This window comes from Lepisma saccharinum, chromosome 2 (assembly GCF_977018435.1).
Source record: "Lepisma saccharinum chromosome 2, izLepSacc3.1, whole genome shotgun sequence".
NCBI classification, from domain to species: domain Eukaryota; kingdom Metazoa; phylum Arthropoda; class Insecta; order Zygentoma; family Lepismatidae; genus Lepisma; species Lepisma saccharinum.
Genome location: NC_139230.1, coordinates 110,358,170 through 110,372,180, shown reverse-complemented (window position 1 = coordinate 110,372,180; position 14,011 = coordinate 110,358,170). Strand labels below are relative to the sequence as shown.

At 37.7% G+C, this 14,011-nt stretch overlaps 1 protein-coding gene across 6 annotated transcripts in view; it reads left to right on the top strand.

The window, feature by feature from the left end:
- Positions 1-14,011, top strand: part of LOC145984111 (BBSome complex member BBS2-like) — a 182,511-nt gene that overhangs the window by 87,162 nt on the left and 81,338 nt on the right. For all 6 annotated transcript variants that reach the window (XM_083117541.1, XM_083117542.1, XM_083117537.1 and 3 more), the window contains one exon: positions 3,306-3,362. In XM_083117541.1, coding sequence (XP_082973667.1) covers positions 3,306-3,362 — 57 coding nt within the window. The remainder of the gene's footprint in view (positions 1-3,305; positions 3,363-14,011) is intronic.

The following is a 14,011-nucleotide window of genomic DNA, read 5'->3' as shown; positions in this document are numbered from 1 at the left end:
CGCTGAAGCTCAAATTGTCATTCCATTGGCAGACTTGTTGCTCCAGGTTCTTTTCAACATTATTGCAGCTATAAGTCGAATATATCACCAAGAAGCAATAGTTGAAAAGTAGAAACACAATCAGACAATGAAGAAACTACTTTTTCAAAAAGTGTTTATTAACAATAGAAATAATAACTGTTATGTTTTGTGATTCGAATATGTCATACCTTCATATGTATACAAATATACAGAAAATGCAGACCTGAAATGTCATGTGTAGTTTTGAAGAAATGATGTATTAATTGCTACCATGTGGTGGTGGGGATATAACTCCCAAAATGCACAGGTGAGAGATACACTATGTGTTAGAAAGTCATTGGACACTCGGTTTCAACACTGAAATGAACTCCTCATGGAAAAGAGAGTACAGACGGGTATATGTACGGCAGCAGGAGGCTTCTCAGATCATTCACTGATAAAATGATGGACAGGAAAGAGCTCAGCATGTTTGAAAGAGGGATCATAGTAGGCTGTTCCATAGGAGGCATGAGTAAACGTAGAATAGCTGATGCCTGATAGGTGCCTAAATCAACTGTAGCCTTTGTCATCAAGAAGTGGAAGGAAAAGGGACACTGCAGCAATGCACCACGAAGTGGAAGACCCACGAAATTGGACGACCGGGACAGAGGGAGATTCGGAAAAACAGGAGCCGTCCGATACATTCGATTGCAGAAGAGTTTCAAAGTGCGACCAATTTGACTGTTTCGACCAAGACACTTCGCAAGGAGGCCCATGCGCTCAGTTATCATGGTCGAGCCTCTGCTCACAAACCCCTGATGATGATGATAGATAAAAAAAAAAACAGCAGAGACTACGCTGGTGTAAAGAGCGGAGAAACTGGATGGTGGAGCAATGGTGGAAGGTTCTATGGAGCGATGAATCATGCTTCACACTGTTTCGATCAGATGGGAGAGTGTGGGTATGGCCATTACCCGGAGAACATCTGTTACCCAAGTGTGTAGTGCCCACAGTAAAATATGGTGGTGGGGCATCATGTTCTGGGGTTGTTTCAGCTGGCATGGCGTGGGTCCACTGGTACCGGTGTATGGCCACATGACATCTGCATCCTACCGATATATTCTCGACAACTCCATGCTCCCCACGTTGTAGCGTTTCTATGGAAACGAAGAATGTGTGTTCCAGGACGATAATGCGACTTGTCATGTTTCCAGGGCTACCATGGAGTGGTGTGCAGAAAATAATGTCACCCGACTGGATTGGCCTGCTCAGAGCCCTGACCTCAACCCTATCGAACATCTATGGGGCGAACTGGAGCACCGATTGAGGTCGCGATCGGCTCGCCCTTCTACACTTCCAGAGGTGGTGACTGTACTGCAGGAGGAATGGCGGAATATCCCACTCGCTGTTCTACATGACCTTGTGGCCAGTTTACCACAACGAGTGGCTGCTGTTATTGCTGTCAAAGGCGGACCGACCTCCTATTGATTGCAAGAAAACTGATGGTATCCTCTGACATGTGGTGTCCAATGACTTTCTTCCACATAGTGTATATCTCCCATCAGTCATAGAGGTTAATGAATAAAACACGAAGTGTAGTTCCTAGCCATAATTCAGCAGGTGGTAGAGTCTCAGCACTAGCCAATTCATAATCTAAATAAATAAAATGAATCTACGGTTCATCAAATGCTGAATAACACATCAGTAGAGAGAATATAACTTGTCCCATTGTGCTCTAATCTAAACTGCTAGTCCCTATTCTTGGGTGAATGATCTAACAATTGGTGAATTCTGCTTCATGATGATATATAAGGTCAACTATGAAGTATTAAAATATATATGGAGTGAGGGCTAGGAGGAGGGTGCTATTAACCCCTTCCCTGTGTTCGGCATAATATTACGCCCTTGGTCATTATAGCTTATTCTGTGTTGGGTGTAATATTACACCCACGAACATATCTGACTGAAGTAACCTGTGTTGAATGGAATAATACGTTTTTTGTTGGTGAAACATATGTTTTGCTATTGAAGAAACAACGACCTTTTATTTAGTCACGATTTTCAGTGCCGACAAAGAAGAAGAAGAAAATGAAGAAGAAGAAGTTTAGAGGAAAGTAAACTATTTTTGTGTTATGCTGACAAAGTGCAAACGTGAGTTCGTTTGTGTGCCACGTTTAGTCAGTTGCTTCATGTACATTTTTTTTGGTGTTGCGTTATTTGAACTGTTGATTTATTTTTGGTTTTTGAGTTTGTGAGTTTCTAATAGTATTGTCAAACAGGATTGCAAAATATTTTTTCCCTCATCCCTCATACCTATTGAAGATATTGCAATGAAACTTGGCGGACGCATTATGTATAGACCATGGTATTTTTCAAGGTAGATTATAATTGGGAACCTATATACAGGGTCATTCCAGAGGGCCCCAAAGTTAACAAAAGGGATTTTTTGAAGGGAAATTTCCAGAATTATCCCCAATTTCCCTTTCCTCATACTTGATGTACACATGTGTGTGGTACCATTTGCAAGCCTGTTCTATTCTGAAGAGAAAGACATATGAACCGTGATACTTGGATAAATTGTGCTGAAGCAGTAGCTACTTAAAAATATTACTACGCAAACTCAGAAAAAAAAATACACAGAATGGGAAACCATTTTGTGAGAAAATTTTACAAGGAAGGGGTTAAGGCTTGATCGGTAGATGCTGGTTACTGCTGTAATAACTTTGTGCAAAATCGATGTTGCAAGTATAAAAATTTTCATGTGTGCAATATTTATTTTTCTTTATATTCTGTGCAACCATGCGGTTGTGTGGGTCATCGTGTATAACTAATGACGTTCCTACAGAAACATTTCTGAATGGTTGGAACACAGTTCTCTACTCCTCTTTGTAAATACATAATTTATTTTATATAATAAGAAGTTAACCATAGATTTTCTAATTTTTTATTCATCTTTATTGTATCTTGGAGACAGCAGTTACAAAAGTTTAAGAATGTTTACTAAGTACTGATGGTAATCTATTCATGCAAATATGAAAAAACAATACAATGAAGTAATTCTGAAGTCTGTGGTTGACAAGAACACTGCAGTATGCAGTGTGCACATTATAGTTTATTCCTGATATTAATTGTGTTTTTAGCACCTTGGAAGAAGAATTAGATGTCATTTGTGGTCATGGATATCAGAAAATAAGAAATAAATTGAACTTTTTGTAAAAAAGAAAGTATCTATGCAATCTAAAATCAATTCTTGAGTAAATAAGTGTATTTCATAATTTTAAATATTTCTGTTTTTTTAATTACAGGCTCATACACAGTTGCAGACTGGCTTGACAATTAATATGGCAGATGGTAGCAAATCAGTAAGTATTTTTTAATGTCCTTTTTATTGTGTGATTGAAGGAAAACAACCATTGATCTCTTAAGACTCTGTATCATGGGGAGCGAGGGGAGCACAAAATGGGGGTTTCTTCGGAACATGAATTTTTAAAAACGATTTTGATGCATTTGAATCAACTTTGTGGTAAATTCATTAGAAAGGATGGCTCTTAACAATGAATATTTTAACTTTGTTCCTACTACTATATTTTAAAATATGTTTGAGGTCAAAACTCTCAATATTTGAACATGCATATTGATGCTGAATTAATGTAAAAATTGAAATTGAACCTTACAAGCCTTTCTTGCATCCTTTCCAAGTAAATGTGCTTTTGTTGTATTCAAATTGAGTGGCCTACTGTAACAATATGTCATTTGAAACATTGATATGCATTTTGAAAAATCACAAAATTTCTGCAAAATATTCTTCCAAGGTCATGTTTTGTGAGTTATACAAATTCAACCGTCTTCCAACAGATGATTCTGACCATATTTTCTTCCAAGAAGGCGAATCAGAAGAAAATTACTGGTCCCTTCACAGGCATGAATGTAAAGTTTACATTTGGGGGTGGCTTTCAACCATGTTATGAGCATTTGGAAAACTCCAAAGTTGATTTCCTTCACCAGGCTGTTCAGTGAACTTGCCTTTTCTGGCAAATTATTTAATGTATGATAATATTAGAATAATTACTGACTCATCATGATTAACCAAAAGTGGCAGAATAGTGATGCTGAATAACAAAAACCAAGTCAAATCAAATAATTACTGATATTCACCACCAACATTACTGCCACTGTGGGAAGTCTATATTGGACCATTCAATGTCAAATCAACCAACAAAGAGGTACTTTTCAACCTCACATATTTTGATTCATTTGAAATTTGCCATACTGGAAGGGCCACCTGAGGTAGAAAAATATGCAAAGTTGTAGAGCCATATCTTTTGTATTTTGGAAATTACAGGGGTGCGAAATGTGGATTTTGACCACTTTTTTTAAAAAATCTTCTTAACTATGAGTAACAATATTTCAGCAATCAGGGCACCTATAGAAGTGATTCAGACAGCATTGGAAAGGTCTTGAAGGGATCTTTCACACAAGATTTTGCATGCCTATGTCAGGGTAAAAAATTATTGAAAGTGGTGTAAAGAAAAGTTTGGTATCAATTTTCTCAATAATGGTTCTTTTAATTTTTCAAAAACGCCAGGGAACGCCGCCTTATAGTAGCACTGACCGTGCGGGCGGAGGGGTTTGCGTGCTTTGTTGAGGCTGAGAGCTATGCCAGCAGTAGATCTTCTACCAGCAGGGTCACCCATGCTGGACAGGTCTCGGAAGAGAAGCCAGACTAAGGCATTCTGCAACATCCCATCTTACCTATTGTATCCTATCCCAATATTCCTACCTAGTCCCTAGTCCCATCCTCAGGGTTACGAGGGGGATGGAGCGGATTCCTCAGCCATAGTGATGGCAACCGTTCTAAAGGAGCAAACCTGATACAAACCCTGGTCCTCCAGGTTGGGGGTTGAGCATGGGGCTAACGACCCTATCCCATAAAACAAACATTGTTACGGAACTCAGAAACAATGATAGCCGGACGGATTCTATGGAAAGACACAGGCATGCTAAAGGACTACGTAAACGGAAGAATGATATATACCTGGCCACATGGAATGTTAGAACATTAAGTAAACCAGGTGCATTGCAAAACCTAAAGGAGGAAATGAAGAAATACAGAATAATAGTAGCGGCATTGCAGGAGATCAGGTGGCAAGGAAATGGAATGTTATCTACTGGAGATTATACATTAATGTATAGTGGAAGCAGTGAAAGTACAAGAGGTGGCACAGGATTCCTACTAAACAATAAATATAAAACTGTAGTAAAGAACTTCAAACCAATAAATGAGACGCTATGTACGCTGAGAATGAAAGCCAAGTTCTTCAACATTACCTTAGTATATGCCGCAACGGAAGAGGCAGAAGAAGATGAAAAGGATGGATTCTACCAGCAGCTGGATCAGGTAATTGATCGTATACCAAAACATGACATTAAGATAATAATGGGAGACTTTAATGCCAAGGTTGGATGCGAACAAGCATTCCAAGACACTATAGGAAAGGAAAGTTTACATGAAATTTCAAATGATAATGGTCTGAGATTGATAGATCTGGCTATGTGTAACTTAATGGTCATTAGAAGCACATGGCATCAAAGGAAGAACGTGAGGAAAATGACATGGTGTTCACCAGATGGTGTAACACAAAACCAAATTGACCATGTGCTGATAGACAGAAGACATGCCTCTGATATACTACAAGTAGATAGCTGTCGAGGAGCAGACAGTGATTCGGACCATTATTTAGTACGCATTAAATACAAACAGAGAATAGCTACATATAGGGATGGAAGAAGAGCGAAGGTGACCTCAAGGTATGATGATGAGAAGTTAAAAAGAGATGAAGCCATTGCCAAACAATTCCGTTTAATGGTAGGCAACCAACTTCAACAAAGAAGTCAAAGGTGGGAAAGCGAAGGTATTGAAGGGAAATGGAGTATAATAAAGGAGATCCTACATGAAACAGCACAGGAAGTGCTGGGAGAGAAGACGAATATCCGAAGAGGTAAATAGTTTGATGAGGAATGTAGAACAGCAATAAATGAAAGAAATGAGGCACGAAAGAGAATGCTTAATAGGAAAACCAGATATAACACAGAACAATATAGACTTAAAAGAAAGGAAGCAGACTGTGTGTGCAGGAGAAAGAAATGATGTTTTGAGAAAGAGTGGATTGAGGAACTTGAAGAATATAATAGTAATCAGCAAGTAAGGAAAATGTATATGAGGGTGAAGGATATAAGGAAAGGCTTCCAACCGAAGACAGCTTTCTGTAAAGACCAAGTAGGAAACCTAATAGGTGGGAAAAATGAGATCTTAGAGAGATGGGCAGAATACTTCAGTCAGCTTCTTAATGTGGAAGATGGGTTCCAAGATCTAGAATTGAGTGATGAAGAGGAGTACCCAGAGGAGGACCATGATGATGAAACCGGAACATCTCCAACACTAGAAGAAGTTAGAACAGCTATTAAGTCTCTTAAGAATAACAAAGCCCCAGGGATTGATAATATCACTGCTGAAATGGTTAAGAACGGAGGAAATCAACTAATAAAGTATATACAGAAATTGTTATCTGATGTATGGGAACATGAACAGATGTCCGATCAATGGAGTATGGCAATAATATGCCCTATACATAAAAAGAACGATAAAACTTGCTGTGAGAACTATAGAGGTATAGTCCTACTGAGCGTAATATACAAAGTGCTTGCAAAGATCCTAGCAGGAAGATTGTCACCACTGACTGAGGGAATAATAGGGGATTATCAGTGTGGTTTTAGACCAAACAGATCCACTACGGATCAAATCTTTATGGTCAGGCAGATAATGGAGAAATGTTATGAATATAACATTAATATTCATCAGTTATTTACAGACTTTAAGCAGGCATATGACAGTATCATACGAGGAAAATTGTATGAGGCAATGAAGGAGCTAGGGATCCCAAGCAAGCTAATAAGATTAACCAGAATGACGCTTAGGGGTACTAAATGCAAGGTGAAGGTTGAAGGAGAGCTCACAAGGGAATTTGCAGTGAACCAAGGTTTGAGACAAGGAGATGTGCTATCTATGATATTATTCAATATAGCTTTAGAAAAGATCATGAGAAGAGTGGGTCAAGGGTGTAACCCAGGAGGAACTCTCTTCAACAGAGTGAACCAAAATCTAGCATATGCTGATGACATTGATATGATGGCACGAAGATTGCAAGAAGTGAAGGAAGGACTGGAAAGATTGGAGAACACAGCTAGTGAGATGGGACTCCAAATAAACCAACCCAAGACTAAATACATGTTCTCAGCGCGAAATATGGAATTCAGGGGAGGCCAACATATACAACTTAATGGAGGCACCTATGAAAAATGCAAAAGTTTTAAATATCTTGGAAGATTAGTTACCATGGATAATAATATTAAGGAGGAAATAAAAGCAAGAATTGCAGCTGGTAATCGAAGCTATTTCTCACTGTTAAGAGTTTTCAAATCTCGCAGCCTGAGTAGAAATTTGAAAATCAAAATATATCAGCTAGTCGTAAAGCCAGTGGTGACATATGGAGCAGAGACATGGACTTTGGTGCAAGCAGATGAAGAACTTTTGCGAACTTTTGGGTCATTCCATGTCAAACCGACCAATTTCAGAAAAGTTTCCAGGTCATGGTTTTTTGATTTGGATGAAATTTGGCATGAAGGTTCAATCATGTCTGGAAGGCTTGTATTCCAAATATTAGGATCCTCCAAGAAATAGTTCTATAGTTATAGACTGTGGAAGAAAATGTGATCCAAATATGATTGATTGATTTGGTGTTTTAAGTCCATGCACAGTAAGGCTAATTGGGACTGGACCTACAGTTTAAAGTGGGATCTGAACCACTATGTGCCTCCACTGGGAATCGAACCCGGGGATCCAAACATGAAAAATGAGCCTCAGAGCTAACTTCAGGACTCAATAACTTTGGAACTATTCATCACAGCCTAGTGATATGTACACACCAAACAATCCTCTCACCAAGGAACACATGTATTGCATCAAAATACCCTCAGCTTGTTTATGTTAGCAAATAAAATACCCCAAAATATGCCTTAAAAAGCCTTACGTGGCAAACAATGCATATTTTGTGTGCCTGCTGCAGCGGTGGCGCCAGGACTAATTGTGTAGGGGTGCTGAGGGGGTGCGGAATGAAATTTAGGGGGTGCAATGTTGAAAATAAAGAAAACATGAAATACGCATGCATGTTTCAGTCCCTAAATCAAATATCAATCAACTTTTAGTAGACATCTATGATGCTAACGCTCTTATAATAAAATTAATGCAAATGACCATGACTGAAGTGTACACTTTTAGATTGACATCCATTGCTATAAGTCTACTTTATGTACATATAGGCTAAGTGGGATCCGAACCGTGCCTCCACCGGGTATCGAACCTGGGATCCCTTGATTACAAGGCACAACTAATTTAGGTACAAAATTCAGTTATTAATCAAATGCCAAATACGTTGTATATGTGACAACAACTGCTGAGTGTTTAGTTTGTGTGCGTAGGGTAAAAGAAAGAAATCGCTACCATACAACCTAAAGTTCTGCAATTTGAAAAATAACATAACACAATAAATATGAAATTATCTAATCACTTTCATGTAATTATCAATTCACTTTTTTTTGGACTGCTTCATATATCTATTAATGTTCCGTTGCTTTGTTACCCCTCTTCATATGAGTTTATTTTACATAATACATTGCCTACCTTCCGACTGCCCAAATGCTATGGTGTCGGGACAAAACGTTAGTGCACAGCAACTTCTTAGTGAAAATTCCTTGGGCTGCAATTGAAAAAGTCTGAAATGGTACATTTACTAGAACAAATAGAACAAATTAACAAGGAAACTACTGTCACGATATGAACTCATACAACTAGCGTTAAATAATTTCCCAAGAACGACCTGATGATACTTGAAAGCAACTGAAATTTTTGCTCCAATGCGACTTGAAGAGACGAGGAAGGCAAACAACAAAACGGTGTATCAACAGTGCAAAGGAAAACATACAACAACTGACACTGAGCTATATACATTTATCGAAAAACACAAACAGACTACTTTGAAACACAAGAAGAAACCATTCTTAACAACAATTCTGAATAAATAAAGACAACGGTCACTGATCTTTATAGACTGCCGACAGTACAGTAAAACAAATGTGGAATATTTTGCGAGTAGGATCAATGCTTGCCTGTTGTAAATAATGGCAGTACTTTCACTTCAGTACCTAACATTCATCCCTCAATATGACAACGACATGTCATAATATGACACTGTAAGAGGTAATGTTTTCGGTACAATATAGGTTTTCTTTTGGATAAGGGGTGCGCATATAAGGTGGAGTGAAAATATAGGGTAATTTTTTTTTTCAAAAAATGAAGATGCCTGTAGTGGGAAAAACTGTGTTATTATACAGTTAATTAACCCTAACTATTTCAGAAAAAAGAATTGATTTTTAGTGGTGCCCCAGGGTCACTGAAGATTTTATATTGAAAATCAGCATTTACTCACCGAAAATTATAACTTTTTATTTATTTTCCTGAACTGAAACACAGAATACCCTGTTTCCTAGGTACACAAGTGCAAAAACAGATATTTGAATACAACCATAAAGTTGTGCTACCGAAATACATAAAATAAACTACTCAAGTACCCATTAGTACCCAAATTATGTACATTTACATATAGCCCAATATCGTAATACTAATTGCTTTTACAACTTATATTCTTTCTTAGTGTGAAATGTTTTCATCAATGCTCTTGACTTGATAGTTGAAAAGATAAATCTCTTTGCACTGGAGTATATACCATCACCACAAAGGTCACAAGAGTTGTCAAATTGTTTGAGGGTTTATCAGTCGATACATACAACCTTAGCAGTCTTGCAGCTGTTGTTAGCCACCTAGAATGATTTAATGGGCTTGGTTTGCGATTCGCTAATTCATCACTGCAGTGTCCATTTGTTATACTAATACACCAATTATAGAGATACCTCTGATCAGTACTTAAGTCTTTAAAGTCAACATTCCCAACAAGCTGACAAGAAGAAGGAACATTTATTGGATCGAATTGCACAAGAGGTTGTTTTTCGCAAGTTTGTAGAGCTTTTCCTATTTCCCCAGAAAAATCTTTTGGACCAGTTGTGTATCCATCAATTTTCTGAAAGAGATGGTGCAGTGGGAGTTCATTTATATGCATCAAACAAATAAGCCACTGGAGGGGACTACCAAGTTCTTTTTTGAGTAAAACAATAACTCCTCCTTTGTTTCCTGTATTCACATTTGTACCATCACATCCAACTGCTAAAAGATCGTCCATACTTATTTCCTTCCTAGCACAGAAGCTCAAGATCTCATTTTTTATAGTGATACAGTGACGTGTCCTATATGCTTGGAATTTGGCTCCTGGACTAAAGTCACATGCTCTTCTGTTACGACGCGACCAAAATTCTTCACTCCTCTCTTCTCATTAATTCTTCTCTGGTCCTTCCTGCCATCAAAATACAATCCAGTCAGAGTATCCAAACTATCAGCAGATGTTTTCCTGACTTTACTTCTTTCCCTTCTAACCTTGCTCCCATCTATCACTTTAGAAACATCTGCATCACTAATAACACCTACATCTTGAAGAACTGCACTAGCAATTTTAGCTGCACTTCTGTCAGATATGCGATGTCTGTCACACTCTCTAGCAAAATTCTTAAGAGGCAACCGCATTTGAGTTTCGTTTGAGGTTAATGAGGAATTCGCTGAAGTGGAGGGCATTTCCGATTTGGTTTTAAGTACTTTACTCGTGTCGCTGTCAGTATCTCAACCTTCTTCCTCCAGTTCACTTGATGGACTTGATTGAGGACTACTAGTAGCAGCATTGACACTACAGCTTGACAAATGTTTCTGAAGTCTTGCTTCTTCCATAGCTTTTCTTGCTTGCTTCTTCTGCAATTCTTTGGATTTTTTTAAATCAGTTTTTCCAATGAACATTTTTCTCGTTGTTCTTTTATCGAAAATAAATTCTCTTTCTTGAATAGGTACTTTCTTCTCTCTAGAACAAACACAGGTTGGAAAGTTTTTACACTTGCAACACGATATATCAAATAATGTAGAGTTAGCATGTGAGCAATACAATGCAATTTTTTCTTCTAGTTTTCTTCATTTTATCTACGCTTAAAGGGCTTTAAGAGATTTTGATAGTGCAACGACTTGCTGATGTGACACTGATTGCAATGAAGCTTTCATCAAAATTCCTACCACTTGGCGAAAAACACTTTCACTAATTTCCGAAGCATGAGGTTCCTGAGTTTTTCTCATTTTGCTTTTAAAGATGGATATGAAGATATAATTTCATCACATCCAGAATTCTCCATGTATCTTTCAATACGCTAAAATAAGTCGAAATATGAAAACTTCAGAGGCCTTGGGGCACCAGAAGAAATTGACCTAGAGAGCTGATTTTTTTCATTTGACTATATGATACCAAACTTGAACTATCTTGACTACAGGCATTTCGAAATTTTAAAAAAAAAATCTCCATGTATCTTTCAATACGCGAAAATAAGTGGAAATATGAAAACTTAGGAGGACTTGGAGCACCAGAAGAAATTGACTTAGAGAGATTTTTTTTTTTTTTATTTGACTATCTGATACCAAAATGCAACTTTTCTGATTACAGGCATTTCGAAATTCAAGAAAAAAAAATTCACTCCACCCTAGACTGTGCAAGTACCCCTTCATGCCCTCCTGGCACAACCCCTGGCCTGCTGTTACAACTGTAATCCAACCAGGAAGGTGGCATTAATATTTCTAGTAACCCTGATGTGAGCTCAGTATGCACACATTATGTCGTCTCCATATATATCACCCAATGCATATTATATGTGGTTGAATATGGAATCAATAAGCAAGTACAATATTTGAATGTACATAGATTAGATAATTAACTGGCTCCAATCATATTTGAGAACACACTCCTAATTTAAACTGATAAGGTTCACAGTTATAGCATTATTTACATGTAGAACCGGTAGAACCGTCAACTTACTTTACTCATCAATATGAACCAAGGTTGAAATTATTGTAGATAATTTAAATGCACATTTTTGTACTTGATAGGGCAAAACATTTTCTTCTGTTCCTATTTTCTTTCATTTTTACCTTTCTGTGTTAATTGTGGCACTGAAGACAAAAGATGAATAATAAATTATTATTATTTCTCTTGATTCATGTTCACAGAGATTTCTATCAAATGAAGGAATAAAATGTATATTTAATGGAATGAGTAAATAAAGAGGCAATATGAAAAATAGTATTATTGATGCATGAAATTGTTCACCAGACAAAAACAATATGAAACTTTATTTTAACTAGCTGTGGTATTCTGTGATATTACTATAAATGTTAATCTGGATTCAATACCAAGTGAAGGCACATTACACAGTCGTTTGGATCTTACTTTAAACTCTAGGTGCAGTCACACAGTCATATGCTAATGCCTATCTGTGCACAAAGGGAACTTAAGTTTCATTTCTCAAGACACACTCACATTTCAAATTATGCTTCATTTAGCTTGTTTGTGCATTGAAGGAACAGGTCTTATTTTTTCAAGAAATTGAACCTAAAATGTGAGCTCATGAAATTTCCTATTTTCTCATTCACCAAAAATTATACCAAAATTCACCTAGGGGAATATCTCTTCATGTGGTAGAGTAAGGTAAAGTTCCCCGTGCATGTAGCATCATGGCGTGAAGGCACATTTAGGGGATGTGGGGGTAGGACCCCACACATTCTCGATCTCAGCCATTTTGGAGGTGAAGTGATCAGAACCACACTCTGGCGATGGTTGTACCCATTGATTTGGGGCTTGGTGAGCCCCAAAGCCAATTTAAGCGGGGACAAGGCCAGAAAAATTCTGACTTTAGATCACCCACCCCAGAAATTGAACCTGGGTCTCCTGCATGGCAGCCAGATGCCCTACCCACTAGACCACCATGGCTGCTGATGTGGTTGAGTGCTGATCAAATTTTCAGTGTTACCACTTGCATTATTCAAAGTGTATCTTTGCAATTACCCAAAAGTGGCAGAACAGCAAAGTAAAATATACCAAATCAATGAATCAATTATTATTCAAAGTGTAACAGTACAACACTCTTTTATAGTTTGTATGACATGAAGATTGCTGAAAAAAAGATTTACTTCATGAAAAAAATAAAGCAAAATAAGTACTTTATTTCTTCTGTAACCTATTTTTGTTTCTTTCTGTCACCAGAAATCAGGATTCATGATTTTTGAAACTGACCATGGTGAAATCCATGCAAAATGATGGGATATGGTCACCTTTTTGGTTGGAACCCAGAGTCTTATTCTTGGGACAACATAACCACAGTTGCAGTTTTTGGAGACACAACAAATGATCCCTTCAGGCCTGCAGTGGGAGGGTGAAGGTTAGATGCTGATAGTAGACATGTGGTGATGGTGTTCATTGGGGAGAGGGAGATGCACATTTTATTTAGACGTTTCTCGCTTTTTCCTCTTTCTGTAATTTTTGGGCTCCAAAATTCCCGATTACTGGGAAAATTTGATGCTGGGAACAATACTGCTTTTCTGGACTGGTGAAGACTAGCGCCCTCCATATAACCATGAGTTGAACTGCCAGAATGGGGGGGGGGGCTTGTGGCCCCTCGCAAGTTCTTGATGAAGCCCAGACAGGTTATCTATTCCTTTTATATCATGAAGCATGATCTTTAATGAAAATCAACAGTTTTCTACACATTTTCTAATAGATTTTTCTTCTGTATTTTAATCTATGGGTTTCTGACTTCACAGATGACCTAGCTAGCCTAGAACATACACTCTAAGCAATAACTGATGGAGGTATTTAGTTGTTCGGATCCCTCTTTAAACTATATGTCCAGTGTCGATTAGCATATTTATGCATAAAGTGGACCTTAAAAATAAGATCTAGAAAGGAATATTATTGGGCATAAC